Consider the following 23,219-nt stretch of genomic DNA (forward strand, 5'->3'; position numbering starts at 1 on the left):
AAACTGATAACGAAACATAATAAAAAAAAATGAAATAAATCATCTCTATAAAAATTCATCATATTTTTTAACATAAAAAACAAAGATGACCCTGCCTTAAAAAAAAAATATATAATAAATAAGTACTAATCCATCAGGAGGCAATATTTTAAGGAAAAAAAATTACTCTTCAAATTGACCAAAAAATGTACCCAAAAAAAATTTTTTTTTTTTTTTGGTAAGAAAATACAACATATTGTAAATATATCCCCAAAAAAAAAAAAAAGTAGGTTCCCGTGAACACTAAAATAAGTGTGGCACTGCTCATGACACGTGGCACGCCATGCCCATATGTTAATAAGCGCAAAAATACAGTATTGTACGTAAATGTACTTTGTATTATATATATAATAATAAGTATATTTATTGTATATTGTACAATTTGTGCCTCCTTGAGTGAGTTGACTTTTATGCGCGTTGCCCGTCGCCTTCACATGCGCTTGTGGGGCGGCGCACCTCGGGAGGCTTTTCCTAACTGCGGCGATTAGGACTTCGCATTTGCACAAGTCTGGTTTCATTCTTAACTGCAGAGCATTTTTATCTTTGCAAATTTTCCTTCCCAAGAGGTTCTCGCTTTTTTCCCTTTTTTTTATCCTTTTGTACATTACGGACGACGTATTACTTTTAAACCAGTTAAATATATCGGACTTTTATGTCATTTTGATACAGGAGGGCTTTTTTTTGTTGGGGGAAACGTGTAGTGTATATTTCTGGCGAGGCGTATCCCTTTTAATATGTTGGCAATATATGCATATATATTTGGGGTAGTGGATGTGCCCGCCACCCCGATCGGCGTGAAATAGGTTATTATATACACGTGTATACAAATACGCATTATAAAAATATTCCCTATGGGCTTTCTTTTGCCGTCCACTACCCGCTTGGGGCGAAGAATTAATTATTACCAATTTGAAAGGTTCCCCCAATGACGAAAAAAAAAAATATGCCTTTGTGCTTTTCCCCAAAATGTGAAAAAAAAAAAAAAAAAAAAGTAACGCACACGAAGGAAATCTCACATTGTTCCTCGTTCCATCGCCTTTTCTTTTTCACAAAGCTTCTTACCAGAAGTTTTCATGTAATTAGTGTTTTTATTTATTTTTTTCTTTCTTTTTGCTTTTCTTCTATGCGTGCTTTTTTATATGGTATATATTTGTTGGCGATATTGCTCGCACTTCACGCATACATATATATACGTACATAGTATTATTATATGTATACATTTATATATATATATGTAAATACATATTTGCGTATGTTTGTGCACAATTCGTAGTATTCCACGCATGGCCAAGCAAATGTGCCGAGCACCCCCACGTGTATCATCGTAAATTTTACCCACCCTTTGCTATTTCCTGTTTTATTTTATTTGCTGCCCTGCATTAATTCGCCTTCACCCTTCACCATTTATTTTATTTATTTTTTTTTTTTTCTTTTCCTTCCCCCATTGGGTCCACTTGTACATATGCGTTCCTCGCGCGTCATCCCTTTTTTGGCCTCATACATCGACATTCGCCCTTGTTAATTTCCTTTCATTATTCACGATTATGTGATTTGTTTTTCTCTTTCTTTTTTTTCTTTCTTTTTTTTTTTTAATGACTTAATTCGCTCGTAGCTTCATCGAATTAACGCCAAGTGTGAATTGTGTGTTCCCCTTGGCACGCAACTGTGTATCATGCGCATATAAGTGTATCCATACGTGTTGTGCGTGTTATATGCAGAAATTTGTATGAGCATGAGCCAACATGTGCCACTATATTCATATATACACACACATATAACCCTGTTACACTGCTAAGATGTAAAGCAGAGGGGCATGGTTTTTTTTTTTTTTTTTTAAATCGTTTTTAATTAAGAACTTTTTAATTGGTAATAGGCATTCGTTCCGAATATGCATATGGAACTGAAAGGAAAAGTAGGGGGGCACGAAACACAGAGGGATTGACACTCGTGCAGCTAACACGAGCAGGCACACGCGCATCAACGTATGCGCACGTTTATGTAGTAATGTTTGAATCAATGAACAGAAAGAAGAGAGAGGTACCCTCCTTTTTTTCCTACTGACCCAAGGTGTATAAGCATTACGCGCACGTATTGCATATGCACATGTAGGAGTAAGTCCGAACGGGTTGTATCACAACGGGAAAAATATCCTCAAAAAAAAAAAAGAAAAAAAAAAACGCACCTGTACACACCCACCTACCTCTCCACCGTTCTCCTTGTGCATCTCAAGGACCACACTCCTACCTCAAAATGTGCACAATTCGAAATGAATTCGCATATTTTGAAATTTATACGCACAAATGAACAAGTGATGCTTTTTTCATGTCACGTTTAAAAGTTTATCGACCGCCACGTTATTTTATTTTCTCTTCTAATATCAACTGGGGGTGACCTTGTTTGGTTTGTCCTACATTTGTGTGTTTCTACCGCGCGTTGAGTCCAGGCTGATTGGGCACAAAAGTGACGTCGCGTTAGTGCACCGCGACGTGGGTTACCTGCACATTTGTGTTTTTCTCCGCCATCTGGTCAAAGTCACAACCGTGTGTTTATTAGTCCTTCCCCCAAAATGAGCGAGTCAGAGTTGCAACAGCTGCAAGTGCTGTGCGAGGCTATGTATTGGTAAGGAAGGAGCATACATGATATGAAAACTGCGCAGACATACCAGGGAGATTTACCTGTGAATGTGCTAGTTCATGTGGATATTGCATAACGGTAGAGAGGATGAATCCGCTAACGGTTTTTTTTGCGCGACCTTGCCAAACCACGCCTCCTCATACATATTTGTGCCTCTTTTTTTCCCCCCCGTTTAGCGGAAATAAGGAAGAACAGAATCAAGCGCACACGATACTGTTACCTCTAGTGAACAATGTAGGGAACGTAAGTAAATTGAAAAACATCCTTGGGAACACCAGCCATGTGCACACCCTAATTTTCACGACGTCAGGGTTGCTTCAGTTAATAACAAACGAATGGAACAAGATTGAGCAGAACGAGAAGGATGAGTTGAAAGAATTCGTATTGTCCTACTTGTATAATAAAGGAGTGGATATATTAAATTTATCCTCCAACGTGTTGGGCAATTTAGTGAGGTTGTATGTACGCATAGTAAAATTGTCTTGGTTGGAGAATACGAATTATTCCTTAATAATAAAGCAAGTGGATTATTTCCTCAAGTCAGTAACGAGTCATTGGATAATCGGATTGTACATTTACGCAGCACTGATAGAAGACATGCACCCTCAATGTGGAGTGAATTCCGCGAAAAACAGAAGGTGCGCAATATCGTTTAGAGATTACGTACTGAAGGATATATTCAAAGTAGGTATAGAAACGCTTGAAGAGTTTGTAAAGGGAAGTATAAGGATAGAATTAAGAATGGATGAAAATCGTCTGCTAATAAAAATATTAGAATTAATATACAACAGTTTGTCCTTTGATTTTATGGGTACAATGATAAATGATGAAAGTTCTGATGAAAATGTATCCCTCATGATACCCCAATCATGGGACATATTTAACGAGAAGAATATTCCCAAGTTATTTTTCGACATGTATGAAATATGTATGTCTGATGAGGATGACTTGCGCAACTGTTGTGGCAAATATTGCCTGCGATCCTTAATACTCCTTGGAGGGTTGAGGAAAACCTTTTTTTCCAGTGAAAAGCAAAAGACACATTATATGAATGAATTTTTGGGAGGACTTAATAATATTATCGAAAAAAAAATTGGACTCCATGATGAAGATTGTTTTCATGAGTTATGCAGACTGATAGGTAAAATTGACACGAGTATTCGTTTACAAGAATTGAGTACTTACCCAAACTTCCTCTCCTGGTGTCATAACATTTATTTATTTACCATTGACGGAATGAAGAACTGGAAGTACCTCTGTAATAGTAAGCATTACCTGCTGGGTATTTGGAGCAACATGTTAAATATTATTCCAGCCAAAGTGATAAAAGAAATTAATAGCCGCACAGATGAAAATGAACTATTGAAAGATGTCTTAAGTAATAAAAATATTTTCTTAAAAAAAAATCCCATATCGAATAGCTTCAGTTCACATGACATTGATAATAAGTTTTTAATTATTTGTGATTACATATATGACATTTGTATGATTTTTATAAACACACGTTTGGAGCTAGCTAAGTACATTTGTGAAGAAGGAGACAACTGCGAGATGGAAAACCCTCTATACAATGATGTCTTGCGGAGTGAACAGTTGGAGCTCATTTCGAATTTGTCCAAATTACAGTACCATTTTATTGGAGCTAAATTATTGTCCATTTTTTATGAACTCAAACATAATCACGAAAATAATTTGATCAGCAAAACGGTGTTTATTGAACAAACCACTTGGCTTGTTTTTATTATTGCCTCTATCATATCGAGTAGCGCTGTGTCCAATATGAAGAGCGCCTCGTATGACAATTTTAAGATAAACACAGAACTGTGTTTTCTCGTTTTCTCCCTCATGGAACAGACGAACAAATCGCCCGAAGTTTTTGAATATCTTGAATTTGCCTACCTAAACTGTCTGGAGCTTTTTAAAAAGATTTATATTAGTGGGAAGAAAAATAATAACTTTCTAAAGGAGATGAAATCTGTCGCAATGCGAATTGCGAGTCCCTCTAGTGGGATTGGACATAGTGGGGGGGCAACAGGGGGGAATAGCGCCAATCCCCCTGGAACAGATCACCCATTACAAATGTCAAGCATGATAACGCCTGATGGTGTAGGCAGCAGCGGGTTGACTTTTCCCTCTGGAAGTACAACAAATAATGTTACATCAAGCATGATGAATAATAACATGAACAACTTTTCCACCCCTTCGTTAATTACAAATAACGAGGACGAAGAAAATAATGACCCCCTCATAGACTTAATCGTTAGTAAGATCTTATTTAATTTAAACAACAGAACTGAATGCGAGCAAATTGTAAAGAGAAGTCTGGACTTGTTTCATGATCTGGTGTCCGGCATGAATATCGTGTGCTTGGAGGATAAAACACCCAAACTTATAGTCTTCGCTAGAATGCTCTTGAAAAATGAAAAGGTGCTAAACTTACTACACAATCGGGATAGTAAATTTTTGAAAGTGGCAAAATATTATAAGTACAGAACGAACTACTACCTAATATTGACAAAGCTTCTATTCATGGAGCAGAATCTCGTTTCCTCTTCCTTCGAAAAATATATCCTACCCATAAACAACCTACTGGAGTGCATCAAAAGGGAAATAAACTTAAATGGAAAAGATATCATTTTGAAGAATAATGAAATAAAATTGTCCTTCATTGGAGTACTCCGAGATTTAAGAGGAATCTGTATGGCTTGCAATAATGTAGAAACATATAATATGTTTTTTAATTTCTTCATCAATAGTTACCCTTTGGAGGACAACCAAATGAATATTCTCACCTCCTTGGTAGATGTCATATGGGATAACTACAACATATGCATTCCTTTCCTCAAGTTCATGTGCGAGTTTGTTTATAACAAGTCTCAGAGAATCACCTTCCCCAAGTCTTCCCCCAACGGTATACTCCTTTTCAAAGTGGTTTCTAACATCCTCATTATAATTTCGAATAATTTGCTGCAAAAGGAGAAATTTGTCGACCTATATAAAGAGAAGTACAAAATTATTTCCCTCCTTTTGAATATGTTTAATAATTGCCTAAATGGAGATTTTGTAAATTTTGCCATATTTGATTTGTACAATGATGATATTCTGAACAACGCACTAAACTTGGCTCTGAATTTGTGTCTGGTTATCCCTACCAATGACTTACTCTCGTACATTAAGCATTTGAAGCCCTACTTTTCCTTTCTCGATTTAGTTACGAAAAATTTCTTCCAGCGAATTCTGAACCTTGAATTTCAGCTCATTGCAGATGTTATTCACAACGTTAAGGAGGGCCTCTGTTCCTTTGACTACACTGTGTCCATGACTTGCTGCTCTATCCTGGACAACATCGTCACGTACATTTTTACCAACCGGAAGAGCTCCAACGAGCAGGGCCAGGTAAATAAGCGGCCAGAGGGGACCGTGGCGTGCAGTTGCACGTCTATTTGCGCATCATCACATCTTCGTCACCACATGGTCTTCAAATCACCCCTTCCGCACAGATAATAAAAAACTTTTTGGAAAACCAGCCGCAAGCCCTCAAGGAAGTTCTCAACCTGATGTTCCACTTGATACTTGGAGGTACGCGCCATCGCGCATATCCCCCCGACAGAGGAATATTCACTATTTCATCCACACGAGCACATCTCCCCTCACCACTACGCCCCCCGTTCTCATCCCCGTAGGCGATTTTGGCAGCACCTGGAGCATGTCGCAGCCGCTGTTGGGTCTAATATTGCTCGACGCGCAGGGGTACTTCAAAATACAGGAGCAACTCATTTCGCAGCAGAGCGAGGAGAAGAAGCAGAAGTAAGTTTCCTCGACAAAGGGGGAAATGATGGAGGCCTGTGTGGGGGTGAAATAAAACCCGTGGAAGCCCCCCTCCTCTCCTAAGATCACTGTTGACGGTGATTCCTGCCCAACCTATTCAATCGTTTTATTTTGTGGTATCAACTTGTTGTGCGTTTTTCCTCCCCCCCTGTTCAGGCTGAGACACTGTTTTTGCAAATTAATGGACCACATTGAATCGAATTTGGCCCCGAACAACCGGGTAAGAAGGGAACTCCTCTGCCGCGCGCGCGTACCACCATCCCCTTTCGGTTGAAAATGTGACCACGCGGTGTGTGGGGGAAATTTTTTCACCTTTAAAATATGTGCTCCACTTGACCGTCTCCACCTGTCTACCCTTTTTAGGAAAACTTTACGAGAAACCTGTATACCTTTGCCCAAGAAATCAGGAACATATTAATTTAGGAAGACACCGCCCTCTACCACCACCGGTTGAGCCTTTGTATTACCCATTTTGAATATGATATTTCTATTCCCTTTCCTTCCAACCTGGATTTTTTTTTTTTTACCACCCTTTTTATCGTAATAAACTTTTATAACTCACGCGAAAAGTTTATTTTTGTTTTACTCCCCCTCTTTATTCGCCTACTCGTGGAGCTACTCATTCGCCCGCGCGTGCAGCTACTTATTCACTCATGCGTTTTTATCATTATTATTATTTTTTTCACACATGCATTTTATGGATGTATTTATTGTTCATTAAAATGTAACAAATGCAAGAAAAAAAAAAAAAAAAAAAAAAAAATTTTTTCTCAATTCTTTTTTTTTTTTTTTTTTCTTTTAAAGTAGAATAACTTAAATAACACCACTTGTAAATTCTATATGATCTACACTGAACAATGTTTTGTTTTTTTGTTTCCCGCACTTCTTTGGGATGTGAATTTTTGGAAAGGGAACTTTTTTAGTGAAGCATGTTCGGAGGGTGCGCCGTGTGTTTTTGGGGGGAAATTGCTAAAATGGATTTCCCTTCGTTTTCATGTAGAATAATTCTAAAATGGAGTAAAAGGGGGGAAAATAAAAGACAGGGAAAAAGGGCGGTTGTCTGCACCAGTTGGGGCATTTTATAAAGTCCCCCATTTGTGGCAACCACACGTTAAGTGCACATATGAGTGTGTATTATGTAGCCCTACTGCTATTTCTTCCCTGTTTGTTACGTGGTTCCGTATGTCCCCTCCTGCACCTTCCGGACACACCAAAATAAAAGCAACTAATTTGTGCAATTCCTCTGTAGGCTTGTCATGACTTCCACTTTTTCATGAATATAACATAAAATGCGGACACTCAAAATGAGTCCATGTGTGTTCCCTGTCCTCAAATGTGCGATTACCCCTTTCTGTTAAAAAAAAAAATGAAAGCCCCTCCCCCCCCTCGGGTTGAGCACTCTGCATGCATAATAAAGACAAGGAAATAAATGACGCGATGCATAGTGGACAGATGACTAGTGCAAATGCTAATACGAAATGTTGCACGTTGTTATTTCCCCCAGAGCTACATTTTTCTATGTATTGTTTTTCCCGCTCGCAAAAAGGGTACCATAGAATGCCCCAACTGAATTAGCAACGGGATTTTACGCGAATGAAAAAAGGAGTAGCCTCCTTAAGACAACAAGACGAATCCCCCCAACATGGCAGACAACTCAAATGAAGTTGAATTTTGCTCCCGCGTGATCAAATTGAAAGGAAAAAACGATGTGTGTAGAAACAACCAGCAAAAAGTAAGGAGCCCCAAAGTCTGGCTCGACTACTACAATGACGTAGTGAGAGATGACCTCAAGGATATAAAAGCCAATACAATATTTAACGTGAAAAGAGATGTGCTTACGAAAACAATATATCCCAAGAATAAAAATTCCGCTTTATTGCTACATAATCCTTTCGACTTTAATTTGAAAAGAACTCATCATGCAAACGAAGGGAATGGCCCCTCCGGTGTAAGAAGTGCTCACTCCACTGTGTGCACAGAACGGAAGAAAAATTTTTTTTTCGAAGATTTTGTTTGGAATAACGAACTGAAGAGGTATGTCCAGTTGGAACGGGTAGACGGGGGACAAAACAAGAAGCATGGTAAGCAGAGCGGAACCCCTAGGCAAGGCGCCAACTGTGGGAAGAGCACCCGGAGAAGCAAACCTTGCATGGGATTGGACAACCGCGCAGGGGTCATCAATCACCAAAGAGGAAATGGAATAAACCTGGAGAAGTACACTCGTTTAAGCGGTGCAGGGGGGTTAGCAACCCGTCAGCGGAGGAATGGGCCCGTAGCAATCCGACAACGACCCATCGAAGAGCCAAGTGCTAACCCTTACGGGCACCTAAAGGGCCACCCAAACAGTCACCCAAACGAACGACACGGGGCTGACGACCCAAGTGCGGACCCTAGTGCCTTTCTTGCTGCTTACCAAAGAGGATACCACAGCGCTAAGCCCAGCACTTACACAACCTCAAACTACAACCCTGCAGTCGTTGCCTACCCCAACGCACCCACACCCGACGTAGCGCATCAAATAGAAGAAAAACTGAAGAACATGATTTTGGCAAAATCGCAGGCCCTCAAGAACGACACCATGAGAAACAATCATGGAGAAAATATCCTGATGGTCCAGGACCAGAAAAGTGGCAGAGCGAAAATCGTGGCCAATAAAAGGATCGAAATAGGTCAGGTGATTTTTGTAGAGGAGTGCGTCCTGGAGACATCCATCCTGCTGGAGCATCTATGGGACACGTTCAATTCGTTAGACAATGAGCAAAGAAAAAAGTTGGATAAAATTTCAGAGTATATGAATCTGGGGAGGGAGAATAGCAGTGGGGCACACACGCATGTAGGGGGGTCCATATCGCTACCTGTATCGGAAGAACTACTAGCCAAACCGGTGAGCAAAATGATTGACGGTAATAAACACACCACACCACATGGGGGTGAAAAATCACCGCGTGTCATTTCCTACTGCCAAAGTGGAGAAAATACATACGAAAAATACACAAGACACATATCACATAGAATATCCAGTACAAGTTACACCCAGCAAAGTCGGGAAGAAAAAAAAAAAAAAAAAAAAAATTAACGAATGGAAAATTTGTACACGATTTAATTAAATTCGAGACATTCACAGATATACTAAAGAACTCATTCATTTCGCCAAAGGATAAAACAAAAATCATGTTGTTTCAATATGCGTCCCTTTTAAATCACAGCTGCTTCCCGAACGCTAGCTACTGCTATATAGACGTTAACAAAATCTGTTTCATCTCCATGAGGACGATAACTAGGTATGAAGAAATTACAATATCCCTAATCGATGAGCTGTATTCTTCCATCCATCACAGAAGAAGTAAATTAATTCAAGTTAAAAATGACACTTGCTTTTGCAACCGATGCTCACAAATAATTGACCAGGAAAGACACATCCTTTGTCCGTTCTGTAAATATTCCTACGTTAGGAAAGGGATCGATCCCAAGTATTTAAAAAATGCATATCATAGTGGGCATCATAATGGGCATCATAATGGAGGTAGGGATATCTTCCACTGGGGAGATGAGAGTGAGCCCTCCAGTGTTGGCGTCTTTCAGGGAGGGGCGATGCAGAAGGGGCAGACGCACAAACAAGTCATGAGTACACAAAGGGACAAGGTGAGCTCATACAGTGACACATCGTCCTCGGAATATGTCCCCTTCACACAAGAAAAAGTTTATCCCCAAAGGGAAGTAAATAAGAGTCCATACCATTACGCCCCGGGTGACGAAGGCGGCACGGGATGCTACTCGGGCAGACCTAACCAAATGGAAGGAGGCATTACCAACAAGAAGAACATGAGAAAAACGGGAAAAAATTCTCAAGAGGAACTTTCCATGCGTAGTGTGAGCAAAAACGATACAGAGCGTTTATCCATGTGTGCTCAAAAGAGAATGTCAACTGAGAGAATAACCACATGGGATGATACCTCTAGCATGGGTGAAGTTCCAGTGGGAAATTTTAATATACGCAGATTTGAAGAGGGTCTAAACATAGCAAATATTTTAATGTTCATTTGGAACACACAAAATGAGAGAAATGAAATTGGGTGTTGCAGATTTCACAATAATGAAGAGCTATGGATTTGTGATACTTGTGGTGAAGCAGTTTCTTCGTGTGCCCTACCCGTAGCAAGTGAACAAAATTTTACAAAGGTATATAAACTGTTGAGAGACATGATTAGTAGTAACCAATTAGATAGTGAACATAGTGTTGATTACATTTTAACTACCATTGAAAGATCGCTTATTTATATTATTGGTATTCTAGGAGAGAAGCACTGGCTATATGCATCCTTTAATTACCTAATGGCAGATTTATGCTTTTCCATTTGCTGCTACAGTTCAGATTCCTCAAAGTGGGATAGGTACCTGTTAAAAGGTTTTAATTCGTTTCAAAATTTCTTATGGTTTATTCAAACGAGATCTCCGCACTCCATTCACACCGACTTGGTACCCCTGGTGTTGAAATTTTTTCTTGTTTGTATTTATACATGCAATTATAAAACGCTGTATGAATTTGCGAGGTCAGGTTTTTTAGAATTGATAAGACAGAAATATGGCCCATGGAACATTCCTTTCATGTGTCTTTATCTTTCCTTTGAAATGTGCTATGCGCACATCAATCGCACGCTGCCCATATGCAGGGAAATCCTTTTGGTGCTGGCAAACATGACGAGGGTGCGGCTCTTCGAGGAGCTCCCTCCTTGGTAGTACATGCCGCCCCAGCAGGCGCGCTAACGAGTGATGAAGCGGGCGGCCAGAAGCGATTCGACGCACCTACACATCACGCCAATTTTTGCTCCCCATGGGGTCATTTCTTAACCTTTTTAAACAACACATGGAAATTTATTTAACACGAAAAACGTTGGGAATTCACGAGTGCGGAAAAGTTGTTAAGCACACACCCGGCAGGTGTCCGTCGCAAGGGGGTGAATTACAAGGGCACAGCGGCGAGCGTACCACTGCTGCGTCACTGCTGTACCGCTACTACGCCACTGCTGCACCACCGCTGCAGCGACACGTGCCCTCATTGCAAATAAAGCGACGTCATGAAAATGATGTCCCGGCGGAGGAGAGTGCATGTGGTCTCGAGGCGCTCCGCCAAGTCGACGTTCCCAAGGTACAGAAAGGCGATTTTTACCTTCCTGCAAAGGTCGTCCAAGCGCAAAATGGACCTCACTATGAGCCCTTCCTCCAACTCGGACTGCTCTAGGAGTTCAGCAAAAGAAACACCGAGAGCCCACTTGTACGCAATGAACATAATTTTAAAGCTGCACAATTTCCAGTGCTCTTCCGAGCTGATTTTCAAGCGAATAATTTTGTAGAATTCTTCAAATTGGCTGTGAATATTTGTCAAGGCCATTTTAACGTCCTGCAGATTAACAGTAAGATCTGGTGATTCTTCTATTTTTTTTTCTGGTGCAACAAAGCAAGACAGAACAGCTGCTATTTCGGGTGGGTTCAGATTATTCAAAACGTTTTCAAAGATAACTTGCGTGAGGGTAATTTCATCTGTCATGGTAATATAGCTAGCTATTTTTCCTTTAACCGTTAAATTATGGTCCTCGTCAATGAAGGAGAAATGCCTGAGGACGTCCAATCTTCCCTCCAAGTCTTCATACAAATTAAGAGACTTGGCGTTAATGTTTCGTTCAATATTTTCAATGTCGTTAATACAGTTGTTTCTTTTGCACACAAGTTCGTAATGCTTTTCTCTCATGTTACATGAATAGCATTGTGACTTTTTTAAGGCCTCCAAATAATCTGCTTGCTTTATTAGTACTGAGTAGAACTCACATTTTAGGGACTTGAGCATTTTGGTCAAAACGAACGGTTCGAAATTTCCCTTTTCTACTAGCCTATCTAATTCCATACTATACAGCAGCATATTTTTGGGGTTATTTAAAATGGCTGTTGTTTTTACATTTGGCAAAACGATGACTGTGTTTGTGATGATGGAGATGTGCTCGAGGGGTACGTTGGAGCAGACCACGAAGTGCTTCTTCTGCATATCCGTGTCGAATGAATTGTGGTGAATGATTTGAACCCCGGTGGGGGTGCTCTCCTTGGAAAAGAGGTTTCTATACTTGTCGAATATGTTTACATTTTCATGGGTCAATCTGTTCGTCTGCATCATGGGAGAGCGATTCATTTGTGCGAGCCGCTTCACCCCATTGGGGGTGTTTTCCCCTGCAGCCCCGTTCCCCATTTTTTGCAGAAATTCTTCATACGTCATGAAGTCGGGTAAGATAAAGAGGAAAAAGAATCTCTCATTGGACTCCTCCCCTGGTCCGGAGTAGTTCTGAAAAAAAATGCTATTCGGAGCAAAGTCCACCTTTTCGTTTTTTTTGCTGCTACTCTTGTCACACCCGAGGTAAACGCCGTAGATGGAGCTGTGCAGAGTGGCGATATTGTTCAGCAGCATAACTCTCCCGATGACGAAGGAGTTGCTGCTCTTGGTGGTGAATAGTTTTCTGTGTAAACTCAATCCGATGTGTTTAAGCTTGCTGTCAATCTGTACATAGTTCTCAATTGGCGAGACATAATTAACATCATTCGCATAGATACACTGCACTTGTTTTATATTTTGCAAAAGTTTTTTTTTTCTCTTCAAGTCTTTTTTAAAGAGAGGAATTTGAACAGCTCTACAACTTTCCAAAAATGAGCTGAAGAGCATTTTTTCAATATTTATTTGTTTATTGATAAGCAATTTTAAGATCATATTGTAGGTGACCTTAAATTTGCTTTTCAAGCTGACTGCTTTTTGCATGAGCATTTCGGTTAGCTGAACCTGGTCTGGAATTTTATCTGGACAGTAGATATACACATAGCCGTACTTGTCGGAACATCTCCTGCCTGCTCTACCAGACATTTGTGTGTACTCTGACGATGTGAGAATTCTTTTCTTCAATTGATCATGTTTATAAATAGAAGTAAAAACAACAGATTTGGCAGGCATATTAATTCCCATGGCAAAGGTTTCCGTTGCAAACAAAATTTTAATTAACCCTTTTGAAAAAAGTATCTCCACAATTTCTTTCAATATAGGAAGTAACCCACTGTGATGTATTCCAATTCCTTTTTCAAGCAATTTTGTTAAAATTTTAATTTGATTGAGTTCTCTATCCTGTGTGCATAATTTTGCTATCGATTCTTTAATGAACAAATGGACTTTGGACTTGTGCTTGTTGTGTAGGAAATTTAAATGGGGCATACTCTTGGCATATGTTTCACACTTTATTCTTGAAAAACAGAAAAGGACTACTGGCAATTTATTGTCTTGTTCTAATTTTTTTATAAGTGCCTGAAGTTTTTGTATTTCCGTTTTCATATTTGCTTCGTTTGCAAATAGTTTTTGTCTTCTTTTCTGTTTACAGTACTCGTTATATGCAATTGGTTGATTATTATTTGTAGGAGTACTTGTGGCCGTTCCTCCTTGCTGCTTATTCTTCCCATCGGGGTAGTTTTTCTTCGCACTTGGCGCCTGTTTGGCGTGGCCACCACTACCATGACCAGCATGCCCACCGTGTATTGCGTTGCTAGCCTGCTCCTTCTCCCTAACCTTGGTGTATATCTCCTTAAAAGCAGAGGAGTAAATTTTGTTCTTCTCGTCCATAATTTGAAAGATGGAATCGTAGGCATAAATGTAATGCAGCAGCGGTACGGGTCTCTTCTTCGTGGAGATGGAAATAATTTCCTTTTTCTTTGTAAATCCTACCCAATCAGCAAACTCGAGATAGTTTGGCACCGTAGCACTAAGTAGTAAAATTTGAACATGAGGAGGCAACATAATGATAGACTCCTCCCATATAAAACCCCTTTCATTATCATTCACATAATGGACCTCATCAAAAATGACGCAATGTATATTGTTAATTATATTGTCATTTATATAAAGTAAATTTCTTAAAATTTCTGTGGTCATAATTATGCAGTTAGCATTAACATTCATTTTTATATCTCCTGTTATTATACCTACACTTTTAAAAATATTTTTAAATTCATGGTATTTCTGATTACTCAATGCTTTTATGGGGCTGGTGTATATTGCCTTTTTGTTTAACTTGATAGACATGGCGATGGCATGTTCTGCTATTAAAGTTTTTCCTGCTGATGTGTGCGCTGCTACGAATACATGTTTGAAATTGTTCAGGTGTTTTATGGACCTCTTTTGAAAATCATCTAGTTCGAAATCGTAGCTTAAGAGAAGATCATTTTGGCTGAAGTTGGTGACGTCAGAATGGTTGTCCTCTATCACCCATTTTTTCCTTATGTACTTTACGTTGGCTTTATCGTCTGCGGTAGGGGCTTCCTCAGCACCACGTTCCTCCGGTTGGGTTTGCATCGCCACTGATGGAGTGGCATCTACCGTGACCTCCTCACTCTCGGGTAACTTCGCCTCTTCTGTTAAACCTCCCGCCGTGTCCTCCTCAACGCTCGCGTCAATTATGTTCTCCACTGCATTTTGAGCAGGAGTCCCCTCGGCGCCCCCCTTCACGTTACCGCACGGCGGACTTACATATTCCACAGGGCCAAAGGAACTAAAGTGGAAATTCTCATTCAAGGAAAGCTTCTCCCTGCATGCCGAATCATCATTTATTGCTACTCCCGCCTCGCAATATTTTAATAAAGTATCGTTGTACATAAAGTTACTAAGGTCATATTTTTCTACCATACTTTTGATGGAGAAATTGTCTACTACGTTGTTGGTGAGTCCGCTCATCACTTCGTTTATGTTAAAGCTAAGTCCACTGTCCATGACATTTGCGAAGGGGCTACTGTCTGCGTAATATGTATCATTGGGCCCCACATGTTCTCTCTTTTCGAAGGGGGCTTCGTCGTCGTTTTCAAGGGCATAACTGCACAGTTCGTTGTTCGGGTCGAGTAGAGGGTCGCTCAATCTCTTCACCGCGTCGTACGCCATGTCGGTGTAGTTTGCTATCCCTCCTGCAGCGTTTCCTATGTTCGCCGCGTTCGCCCCGTTCGCCATACTTGGCACATCCTCCTCCGTTGCGTCCACCTCCTCGTCATCTTCATCATCGCTGGTCCAGAAGTCCGAGAGCTTGGAGTATATATACGCCATCTTGGCCAAATGGGGAAAAAAAATGCCCCTCGGTGATCTCTCTAGAAAAGGTCTCTAATATATATCGTGCTTTTCCCTTTTCCTTCAACCTTGTTTAGATTTCAAGGGTGGCAGCGTTCAATTGGGGTTGATTTGCATTATTCATATATATATTTTTTTTGCACCCCCAGGCTTCCTACATAGGTAGGCCATTTACCGTTGTAAAGTATTTTATCACCTCATGGAGCTCCCCTATCGATATACCCCCATACGTGTATAGGGTGAGTAATCTCACGTGCTCGATGTGCTGGGAAATATTTAAACAGAGCGTAGCACGGGGGACCCGGCAACTGGGCATACAAAAATTATTGCAGGCAAAAAAAAAAAAAAAAAAAAAAAAAACGTTCGAGGGATATATGTACGCGAATGGATTATACAGTATCATTATGTGAACGTTCGTATCGGCACTTTGAAGCGTTTCTTCGCGCAGGCAGAAACGCTAAAATGGTAGCACGGTGCTTACTAAAACATGTATGTATAGAAAAAATAAATAAATATGGTGCAAAATGAAGTAAAAAAAGGAAGCTACTGCTTCGCGCGGGAAGAATAATCACCTGGCTATTAACAAAGTCCCGTTCAAGGAAATTTCTATATAAGGAAAGGTCACACGGGGAGCACGCAAAAATAATAGTATGTAAGCACGTGGACCAATATATACCTACGTCAGTTGGCCTTCTTTTTTGTAAGTCTCGCGCAGGTATATATTTGCTGCACATGTAGGGCGCGATCAACTCATGGGGGCTATATTTCCTTTTTTCCCAGTGTGTCAATACAGCCAAATGGGTAGAGAGACATGCGCCGCCACAGCACAACCACCCATGCTGCATCCCGTGATGAGTACAACTTTTAAAAGACCAAAATTGGGAGGAGAACTACATGGGGATCAGCAAAAAGGATTGTATATATAATGCTGAACAATGGCAGTAATGTGCATACACCTGTTGCTCTCCCACTCGGACTATGTTTGTCCGTGTACATATAACGGTTAACGCTTAAAGACAGGCAGACCTACAATTTCACTCTTGATGGTGCTTACTAACCCTGCGGGGGACCAACCCTTTACTCAGTTAACTTAACCACAATGGTGATACTAATGTGCGCATAAATAAATACTAGTCTTTTACTAATTCGTTATATGGATAAAAGGGTTATTAATTTTGTGGGGGATATATATAAAAAAAAAAAAAAAATGACAAAGCGGCTTTATGAAGGCCTTGTCCAAAACAACAAAAAATTGACAAAATAAAGTCACATCGATGTGTTCCTTCCACCATAAGGTGAAAAAAAAAAAAAAAAAAAAAAAAAAAAACACGGCAATACGATAAAAATAAGGACGTGTTACAACGGATAGGCCATTTGGAGCAGAGGGCGAACAGGTCACAACGCTAGATCGACTCATGCACTATCTGGCGTCCCTGTTCTTCGACGCCATTCTTGCGTGAACTTCCATGACCCGCCTAATGGTGGCAAAGTTCGTTTTCGATTTAGTCCTGTTCACTTTAAATATAGGGGCATATCTTAGCATGTCTGGGAAAATCATGAAGGACACACTTCCTCCTCGTATGTACACTTGCTGCAGAAGGGGGGGGGGGGGGGGAAGAGCACACATATAGGTAGAGGTTCCACACAGGGGGAAGGATGAGAGATGCTTAAGTGTGCCTCCGTTGACACCTTTAAAGGTATACATGTTGTTCGCTCCACAGAACGCACGTTTTGCATCTCGTATGTGACTTTTTCTCTTACCTCCAGGAGAACCTGCTTGCCGTCCTTTTTAACCACAGATACGTTTTCTAGAAGGCAGTTCATATTATCCTCTGCGAAAAGCTAAAAAAAAAAAAAGGGGAGACATGAGATATGCCTCGATAAGAATCATCCTCGCACATATGTGCGGTTATACATGGTATGCATAAATGGATACACTCATATTTAATGTGCCTAAGAAGATAAGTGCGTTGCGTGGGTTACTCGCGACAGACGCGCTTACCAATGTGCCCCTGTAGAGGACTCCTGCCTTGGTCTCCACCGAAATTGTATGGCCTATTCCTTCGTGCAGCAATTTTATGGGTATCCCTACCGACATCCTGTTCGCTGCTCAGTACGCGCTGCACATATATACATATATATATAGGTACACGTCCTCGTGTTGTCGTATCGGGATAACAGAAAAGGTATAAAAGCCCTGTGCAGTTCTACCCTTCTGTTGTTACTATTTATCTGGTATATTTTTTTTACCTATATGTATAATGCCATCAATATAGGGGATCCCTTTTTTCTTTTCTTTTTTTTTTTTTGGAGAGAGGAAAAAGCAACTTCAAACTGCCAATTTTGCTTCTTTAATTTTGTCCCCTTTTTACGTCATAACGGGTTGAGATAGCTGCCAGAATCGCAAGGAAAAAAAAAGCAGAAAAGGGGAAAGCTTTAATAAAAAGGAAAAGAAACAAAAAAAACAAAAACTTGTTATATTCCGTTTATACCCGATCAAAAACTCTCGTGCAACGTTCCATTTTATGTAGCCAAATGAATTCTTAAAAAGGTCAAAGCAGCAATCTTAACGTTTAATCTCGAAATGAGGAAAAAAAAAAAAAAAAAAAAATGCAGCACAATGACACAATTGAGTTAAAGAGAGCACCACAAAAAGGGGGCGTAGCATCTAAGTATTGCTTAATATCACTTCGGTGCGCACTTCACCGCGTAATATGTAGCGTATCTGTTGTGGCGGATGTTAAGCACACTATATTCTCCGTCGCTGCCTGAAAAAAGGGGGAAAATAATAAAATGGGCTTTATAAAGAAGAAGTTCATTTTTATGTCACCCCTTTTTTAAGGTAAAAATATACCCACGAAAATGTACACATTTGAGATGCCCATGTGATAATGGCTCAAAATTATATTCGACACAAATGAGACCGAAGCATCTACCTGTCGTGACCTCGCCGCGTAGCAGCAACACGCACGATGCGTATGTATGCTGTGTTAGTGGTCACGTTGGTTTACTTTTATTTATTTTCCTTTGGCGCACGAATAAGCCTAACCCTATGGACAGCCATGCACGCGTAAATGACCTGCTTAGTTTCTTTTTTATGTGTGGGCACACATGACAAGTGGCGCGAAAACACATGATGTCATTCGTTAGTGGGTTGCGGTTGGTCCGCACGTGTATAAGCGGTTATGCGTGTGGGTATATGTGTAGGAAAGTTTTAGCAGCAAAATGCAAAGATTCGGGTGCGGCTCACGAGGGTGCACGTGAACATATCGGCGACGTTAAAACAAAAAAACACAAAAAAAAAAAAAAAAAAAAAAAGAAAAGAAAAGAAAAAAAAAGAAAAGAAAAGAAAAGAAAACCAAACGGATCGAAAAAAAAAAAGTGCCGCAAAACGGAAAAGGGGGGCAACATGAAGGATGCCGTCTGCATTTAATAATAACCGGGGGCGACGCCTCCATTCATAACGTTCCGGGACACACTGCTGTCCGCGCTGTTGCTCGGATCATTTGCGCTACCGTTGCCCCCGCCGTTGCCCCCACCGTTACCCGCACCGCTACTCTCGCACGGGTCGGCGGTCTTCGCAGCGTCATCACGGTTGAGCGGCGCACTGGGCGTGGCGTTTTCGACGCTACCCGTGCTGTCCAAGTTCAAATCCTGCGCACTGCTGTTATTGTGCGTGTTGGCTTCATTCATGTCTTCCTGCCCAACATCCCCCTCTACAGGAGCAGAATCTCCTGCATTCACCACAGAATTATCCACTACGGTATTATCCACCACGTCATTTGCACGTTCGTAATTAGCGGCCTCCCCGTCGCCATCCCTGTTGTATTCAAAGTTGCTGTTTTCCAACTGCATATTATTATCCATGATCAATTTTGAAGAAAAATTATCTAGGGTGCTCACATCTTCATCTTTCGTTTTAGAAAGCTTCAAACAAATGGGTAAAAATATCCAATTTTTTCTCTTCATATAAACATACATAACTGTTCTTCCTACTTGTAGAGCTATAAATTTGTTTCGTCTAATGTTAAAAAAAACTGGATTCCTTATCTGAATGAGGGTACCAAACTTACTTTTACAATCTTCTATATAAAAATTTCCATTATAAAATTTAATCATGGCATGGAATCTGGACACGGAAATATCATTTACACGTACATCTGTGTCATGGCCTCTACCCATACGAACACATTTGGTGTTAGCCAAACTAACAATGTAGAACCCCTTGTTCCTGTCATTCATTAATTCGATAATGATATATGGAAGCTCTGGCTTGGGGATTTCATACAACTCCAAATATTTGTTTTGTGCATATATGTAAGTTGGGTAAGGAAATTTACACAGTTCACAATTTAGTTGCTTCCAGAAGAAAGAGAATGAAGAACTCTCACTTCTAACATTTAATCTTCCTCTCATCCATGTTCTTATACAATTCAAATGCACATACTTCATAGAACCTTTACATTTACATGGTGATATCAATGGGTTATTTTCATTTTCATATTCACACAGACATATTCTACAGTTGTACAAGCTGGGCGTCCCCCCTTCACTTTTATTTTGCTGAGTCAGATCTTTCGATTGGCTCGTTTGACAATCGGTCATGGAGGAGACCTTTCCTTTACTCCCACAGGATATGCTCATACATGTGGTTCTCTTCTGCATCAGTCTCATCGAATCATCATTCTTATTACTGCCACTTCTTCCCTCTTGGTTGTCTTTTATATTTCCCAATTCATCACTACAAGCCACAAAACCTACAACGTTGTTACTGCTATTGAGGGTGACGCCTTTTTCTCTTGGCGACTTTCCAGAAGGGCTATTATTATTTCCACTGGCTTTACTATGTATAGAACTGACTTCCCCTGTTAGGTTCCCTACATTAGGGCTACGCACTGAATTGTTTGAATTATCCCCATGCGCATCATAAGGGGGTTGTTCTGAGTTAGACGAAGCTATGTGTTCATTTGCCCCGGTATAATACCTTGTCTGAGTTACTTCCCCTTCGCGTTTGTCCCTTTTCGGATTCGTCCCACCACCACCATCGTGGTCCATTTCACCTACCGCACCACTGTCGTTTTTTTTCCCACGCGAGGCCTTCATACCTTGTTTGTCACTAAGGCTCCCATCTCCAGGTTGCGTTTTCCCCTTTGAGGGTTGGTTTAACACGCCACCAAATGGAGATTCACTGACAACTGCTACGTCTTCTTCATTCTGCCCGTTCTTACTTTGTGTACCTCTCCGTCCCCCATTCAACACGTTCCCCTTAAAAAGATAAAAATCATCCACGTAGGAATTGTTGGTGGCTGAATTGAGATCACTTTCTTGTGGTCTATTATTCGCTTCACCGCTATTACCGTTGTTACTTCTACCAAGAAATTTATTATCTCCTTCTCTGGGCAGCTCGCTCCCCTCTACCGCATCGCTAGCATCGTCCACATCGTCATACAAATTGTAGCTATCCTCCATACCGTTACTGACTGCGCCACAATTAATGCTCGCATTTTCGTCTTCCTGCAGTTGGTTACTTCCGAGGCAAATGTGCGGGTTGATGCTTCCGCTTACACAGTTGTGTGAAGTGGTGTTTTTATTAATTAGGGCGTTGCTTCCCGTGGGATTTTCCATTCCTAAACCCTGTATCCCGTGGCGAACTCCTCCAGGGCCATTACCCCCTGGGCCAACCATTTCTGGGGTGTCCGTTTCGCATTCATCTTCGCCGACGGGAGACAAAGATTTGTTGTACTCCCTTTCTTGCTGCACATTGGTGATAATTTTTTTTATTTTTAATTTAACTCTGCCCAGTTTTATAATATCATCTTCGTGTAGTATGGAGCTTTTGTTCTTTAGGTACTTGACGATGACCCAGAAGTTGTCTGCGTCGTTTCCTCCGCTGTCCTCCTGGTCACCCTCTTCAGGTGCGTTGTTGCGCCCGTTGTTGCGGCCATTGTTACGGCTGTTGTTACGGCCGCTGTTACGGCCACTGTTACGGCCACTGTTACGGCCACTGTTACCGCTACTATCACCTGCGTTGTTATTGCCTCCGTTATGTTCATTGTTATCGCCGCCGTCATGTGCCTCATCGTTATTGTCATTGTTGAGCACATTGTTGCTTCCTTGCGGCTGGCCGACTGTGGTCCCCCCGGCAGTGCTGGACCCGTCGTTCGTGCTCTCAATACAAGGTATTAACTGGTAATTATTATTTATATACTTTATTTTACATATTAATTTCATATTTGAATTATTTAACATCATTTTATTTATTTCCTCTTCATTTTTAATTTCCACGTTAATGTCGTCCTTCAAAATGTAGTAGTAATTGTACAGGCACTTTATCTTAAAACATTTTTTATAAAAATTTTCGCTCTCATAGTCGAACAGCCCATGGCTGTTGTTAATCCACGTGTAGCAGTTGACATTTATAATGTAATTTTTTGTTTTGACGCTTCTGTTTTTTCTACCATTTATCATTCTTCTGTACTTATCCGGATGTTTTTTTTTTTTCTTCTTTTTTTTTTTTTTTTGTGGTACTGTTTGCTTGGGATGGGCTTTTTCTCCCTCTCTTTCTTACTCTTTGTCTGTGTGTGCTTGTGTGCCTGTTTCTCTTTTGGTATAAGTTTGTGTGTTGTATGTTTGGCTAGCCGGGAGAGTGTCAACCTGCTCGCGCCTGCCTTTTAATGTGCGCTGCGTGGATACACGTGCAGACAGAACGCGTGTAAAATTGTGTAATAGAGTACAGGGTAATTATCCACATAAATAAACTTAAAAAATGGGAGGGATCAACACGCACATAAATTTTTTAAAATGATTAATTCGACGGGGGGTATTAGCAAAATAAAAAAAAAAAAAAAAAAAAAAAAGCTAGTTGATATGTACATATATGCCCCTGCTCGTTGCGATAAACAGACACGCGTGGAACTTTTGCACTGCCTGTGCGTTGGCAAGGAGTACACTTATAAATGACACGTCGCTAAATGGAATCTGCCTGGATTGTTAACTTATTCTGCTATGTCTAGTTTTTTGCTGCTTTTTTCCCAATGCGCGTCAGTTGGTAATCCCTTTCGAGGATGCTTCAAATGGTTAGGTTTTTAAGGAACCTCTCGTAGGGCTGCAAGGGTAAATACGCCCAGACGCACGTGTGCTGCATACACACAACATACGCAGTGTTCTGCATACACAGAGCTGCGCGCAAGATTATCCAAATTGAGCAAACGAAACAATTCAGAAGGGGCACACACTGTTCATCTGTCTAACCCGATGGCTGATCATGGGCCAAATTGGGGCGGCAGTTCAAACTATGTGAAAGAGTGAACACATGGCTCTTACGCACGTGTGCACGCGTATTCGCTATTTCCTTTTAGCTCGCTGCTACACGGGGCGTCCGTAAGTAACACGTGGCTCCCACGGCTTCCTAGTTCTTGAATAATTTGGTTAAGTGATTGTTACTCGTCACTTGTTCGATGCTCGCTTGCTTACACAAATTCTAGCGCGCCCGCGTGTGTGCACGGTGGGCGAATGAACTGAAATTAACACGAACACACTGGTGATTGTGCATATAAACGTACGTGTAAATTTTTTTTTTTTTTTTTTT

The 23,219-nt window shown here is 40.7% G+C and overlaps 5 protein-coding genes across 5 annotated transcripts; 2 read left to right on the forward strand and 3 right to left on the reverse strand.

Annotated features, from left to right (window-relative positions):
* Positions 1–2,605: 2,605 nt before the first annotated feature.
* On the forward strand, positions 2,606–6,924 carry AK88_00850 (uncharacterized protein; the record flags this gene model as incomplete). Its single annotated transcript, XM_012478494.1, has 6 exons — positions 2,606–2,658; positions 2,850–6,069; positions 6,174–6,252; positions 6,357–6,480; positions 6,658–6,721; positions 6,865–6,924. 6 exons carry the CDS (start codon positions 2,606–2,608, stop codon positions 6,922–6,924), a joined length of 3,600 nt encoding a protein of 1,199 aa, XP_012333917.1.
* A 1,219-nt stretch (positions 6,925–8,143) lies between these two features.
* On the forward strand, positions 8,144–11,238 carry AK88_00851 (uncharacterized protein; the record flags this gene model as incomplete). Its single annotated transcript, XM_012478495.1, has 2 exons — positions 8,144–9,521; positions 9,626–11,238. The coding sequence occupies 2 exons, from the start codon at positions 8,144–8,146 to the stop codon at positions 11,236–11,238; spliced, it is 2,991 nt and encodes a 996-aa protein (XP_012333918.1).
* Positions 11,239–11,554: 316 nt separating this feature from the next.
* AK88_00852 (uncharacterized protein) lies at positions 11,555–15,610 on the reverse strand (the record flags this gene model as incomplete). Its single annotated transcript, XM_012478496.1, has 1 exon — positions 11,555–15,610. The coding sequence occupies one exon, from the start codon at positions 15,608–15,610 to the stop codon at positions 11,555–11,557; it is 4,056 nt and encodes a 1,351-aa protein (XP_012333919.1).
* A 1,441-nt stretch (positions 15,611–17,051) lies between these two features.
* Positions 17,052–17,729, reverse strand: AK88_00853 (uncharacterized protein; the record flags this gene model as incomplete). Its single annotated transcript, XM_012478497.1, has 3 exons — positions 17,052–17,222; positions 17,393–17,473; positions 17,634–17,729. 3 exons carry the CDS (start codon positions 17,727–17,729, stop codon positions 17,052–17,054), a joined length of 348 nt encoding a protein of 115 aa, XP_012333920.1.
* A 1,331-nt stretch (positions 17,730–19,060) lies between these two features.
* On the reverse strand, positions 19,061–22,099 carry AK88_00854 (uncharacterized protein; the record flags this gene model as incomplete). Its single annotated transcript, XM_012478498.1, has 1 exon — positions 19,061–22,099. One exon carries the CDS (start codon positions 22,097–22,099, stop codon positions 19,061–19,063), a length of 3,039 nt encoding a protein of 1,012 aa, XP_012333921.1.
* Between the last annotated feature and the right edge of the window lie 1,120 nt (positions 22,100–23,219).

The sequence above is a fragment of the Plasmodium fragile genome (assembly GCF_000956335.1).
Source record: "Plasmodium fragile strain nilgiri unplaced genomic scaffold supercont1.7, whole genome shotgun sequence".
In the NCBI taxonomy this organism is placed as follows: Eukaryota; Apicomplexa; class Aconoidasida; order Haemosporida; family Plasmodiidae; genus Plasmodium; species Plasmodium fragile.